Source organism: Macaca mulatta, chromosome 1, assembly GCF_049350105.2.
Source record: "Macaca mulatta isolate MMU2019108-1 chromosome 1, T2T-MMU8v2.0, whole genome shotgun sequence".
Lineage (NCBI taxonomy): Eukaryota > Metazoa > Chordata > Mammalia > Primates > Cercopithecidae > Macaca > Macaca mulatta.
In genome coordinates this window covers 120393839-120397364 of record NC_133406.1, presented here as the reverse complement: position 1 = coordinate 120397364, position 3526 = coordinate 120393839, and the positions used below count along the sequence as shown (strand labels likewise).

Here is a 3526-nt window from a genome sequence, read left to right as displayed (position 1 = left end):
CAGCAGTATGCATGTTAGTAATACGCATGAAGCTCTTAGAAGGCTGCTGGCACATACGCTGAGAAAAAAACCGTCTGGGGACCAGCTTTCCCTGTGAGACTGCTGCAAGTTCATCTTTCATTAGAAATGTGACTAAGAAACAGGAGGCCGTGCACAGTGGCTCACGCCTGTAATCCCAGCACTTTGGGAGGCTGAGGTGGGCGGATCACGAGGTCAGCAGATGGAGACCATCCTGGCTAACATGGTGAAACCCTGTCTCTACTAAAAATACAAATAATTAGCCGGGCGTGGTGGCAGGCGCCTGTAGTCCCAGCTACTCCGGAGGCTGAGGCAGGAGAATGGCCTGAACCCCGGAGGCGGTGCTAAGTGAAATAAGCCAGTCACAAAAGGGCAAATACTACGAGATTCTATTTATATGAAGTAACTAGATTAGCCAAATTCACACAGATAAAAAGTAGGATGTTGGTTGGTAGGGGTAAAGGGATGGAAGAATGGAGAATTTTCTTAACAGCCTTGCCCCAGGACACCACCAAGGCCTGGCATCATCTTGTCATCATTGCACTGTGGTGCAATGCAAGAGTTAGGACAGATCGGTGTCATTAACCCACCTGAGATCACCCCAAATACTGAAAATGCTTCTAGAAGCATTTTTTTATTCATAAAATATGTTGTCGGCATTTATTGATCAGCATGGGTGCAGGTGTGGATGATCACATGGACCAAGTTGAGGGAAGAAGAGGGAGAGGCAGACAATTGCTTTGTTCCCTGGGATTCTGAGAAATAAGATTACACCTTGAATACAACAGTAATTCTAGGAAACTCGCTACTTTCAGAGCTTTAGTGTATGGAAAAGCCATTAGAGCAGGATTTTCAAAATACCCACAACTTGATCACAAACTGAGGGGCAAGTGAATACTAGAGAAGTAGAATGCACTGGTTTGTTTCCAAAACAAGAATGCCATTTATTTGCTGATTAAAACTTGTGGGAAAAATTAAAGTAAAAAAATATTGGGAGAAGAATGGAAAGCCTTTGGATAAATGCTTAGCTGGTTAAATAAATGAGCGTGTGTTACTGAATGAGTATGGATTAACTGGTTACTTTTTTTCTTTCTTGACACTCTTTGCTTTGGGTCCTTTACTTTCAGTTTTTGCTTTAGATGCTTCCTGTCCAGTTTTTGCTTTAGATGCTTCCTGTCCAGTTTTTGCTTTAGATGCTTCCTGTCCGGTTTTTGCTTTAGATGCTTCCTGTCCGGTTTTTGCTTTAGATGCTTCCTGTTCGGTTTTTGCTTTAGATGCTTCCTCTCCAGTTTTTGTTTTAGATTCTTCCTGTTCAGTTTCTGCTTTGGATGGTGGCATTTTTTCCTGTTTGGATTTTAAATAGTTTCCTATCTCTTGTCGGAAAAACACAAAAACCGCTGAAAGGATTAATAAAAAAAGGCGAAACATTATGATGGACACAATCCGAATTGACCGGGGAATCTCCCCTCTGAACAGTCCTGGAGGCCCACTGTCAATGCTTCCTCCATACCCCACCTCCTCACAGAATGGAGGTGCCCAGCCATACATGCAGTGGCAGTTTTTTCTGTTGTTGCAAACACCTCGGGTATTGCATTTCTCAGGCAAACAGTCAAACTGCAGGACTGAGCTATTGACGCAATTTTTGTTAAAACATACCCGGTCTTCTCCACAGGAGGTGCCATCATTTATCATACCCAGGTCAGGTATCCCCATGGGTTTCATGGATAGATGATAGCCTGTGCCCCAGCACATGAGATTTTCTACCCCTAAATGAGTAGAAATGATAGTCGTATGCTCTGGCAAATCAGGGATGGTTTTGACATTTATACACTGTAGCCTGCCACATATTGAATTTGCACTTTCACACTTTTTAAAATTTCGAATTCCTGTAATCTCACAGTTACCAAATTGATCACCTATTAAGTTAACTGCATCATAGCACTCACTAGGAGCCTCCACGGCATCAGGCCCAAAAATGCTTTGGCACTGCATGTATCTGGATCTGCACCCCTTCCTGATACAACGGCCTTTGTACTTGCAAGGGGTTCCATCCTGCTTGTAAACATCGTTTGGGCAGGAACTTGAATTCCCGTCACAGTACTCTGCAAGGTCACATTCATTTTCTTCCTGCCTACACATGTATCCAGATGGACGAAACCGACAACCATGACAGCAAAGTCCAGTGCTACAGTTGGCACCTGGTTGCAACTTACAATTTGATTGGCAACACCGATCTTTCTGACACTCCTCTGTGGAACCACAATCACATTCCTCATTGTCTTCCACAATTTTGTTTCCACATCTCTTAAACACATAACGTATTCCTGGGATATTATTTAGACATGTTGCTCCCGAAGAGATATGTTTAAAAAAAGAGATATAACTGCAGTTGCTAAACCCACTGCGTCCTGAGCCCATGATGCAATTAAGCCTACCCCTACATTGGCAGTATTGTTCATCATGTAACATCCCTACAGCATGACCCAGTTCATGAGCAGACCAGGTGGCAGGGGCAAGGATATTTGCATCTAGTAAAGTACTCACTGATCCAGCATATTCTAGAGAACACACTTTTCCAAAAGACCACGCAAGAGCATCATTATATTTTCTTTGAAGATATAAATGTGCCCAATCTGATGACAGTCGAGCATTTAATATACTTTTTTTATATATTACAAATCTGCCTAAAACGTCAGCTAACGCTGGATGTCCAAGGCGTATTTTGTTAAAATCTGTCCATACTTCAAGAGCCTTTAAGTGTATCCTCATACGAACGTCTTGAAAGTAGGTGTCCATAATCGCAGTCAAAATAATGCCATCATGTATGACTTGAGAAAGATTATTGTTCACAAAGCTATACCTACCGTGATCAAAGAGTAGGATCAATTCCAAGTACTTTGGGTGTTTATAGGATCCAGGATAATCCCTTAGCCTCGCCTTATTCTCATAAGGGGCCATCTGCCATTCTATTTCATCATCACTTAAGCCACAAACCTGATTCCCAAACTGCTCTTTCTTCAGGAGATAGACGACATGTTCAAAACTGGGAGAGGCCTTGAGGGGCTCAATTTGGTAATGTTTGGCATCAATGTTAAATACACCTCGGAGGCCCCCCATGCATGTGCTTATAGTAGCTTTAGAGTCCAGAGACTCTTCCACGGAGCCCATGTAGTTGCAGTCCTTGGGTATATAAGGATGATCCTCCAGCAGTTCCCCATGTTCTGTGAAGGAGAAAACGCGCAGATGTCGGGGCAACAGAAGTCTCTTGGGCCACAAATGGAGGACATGCTTCTTGCCTTTTAACCGCAGTAGGTAGGACACGGGAATGACCACACCCTGCACCTCTCCCCGGAAGCTCAGCTTCTCGGGAATGGTGATTTCAAACGAGTCAAACTCCCCTTGAGGGTGAAAAATTACATCTTCGCCAAGAGAGTTAAGAAGGAGCACTGTCGGAACCAGTACAAGGAGCAATCGGCATTGGGAGAGTAAGATCTGCGCTGACCTCATG

At 43.6% G+C, this 3526-nt stretch overlaps 1 protein-coding gene across 1 annotated transcript; it reads right to left on the bottom strand.

Annotated features, from left to right (window-relative positions):
* Window positions 1–1095: 1095 nt before the first annotated feature.
* ADAM30 (ADAM metallopeptidase domain 30) lies at window positions 1096–3525 on the bottom strand. The gene has a single exon (XM_001114229.5). The coding sequence runs from the start codon at window positions 3523–3525 to the stop codon at window positions 1096–1098; it is 2430 nt and encodes an 809-aa protein (XP_001114229.3).
* Window position 3526: the final 1 nt, after the last annotated feature.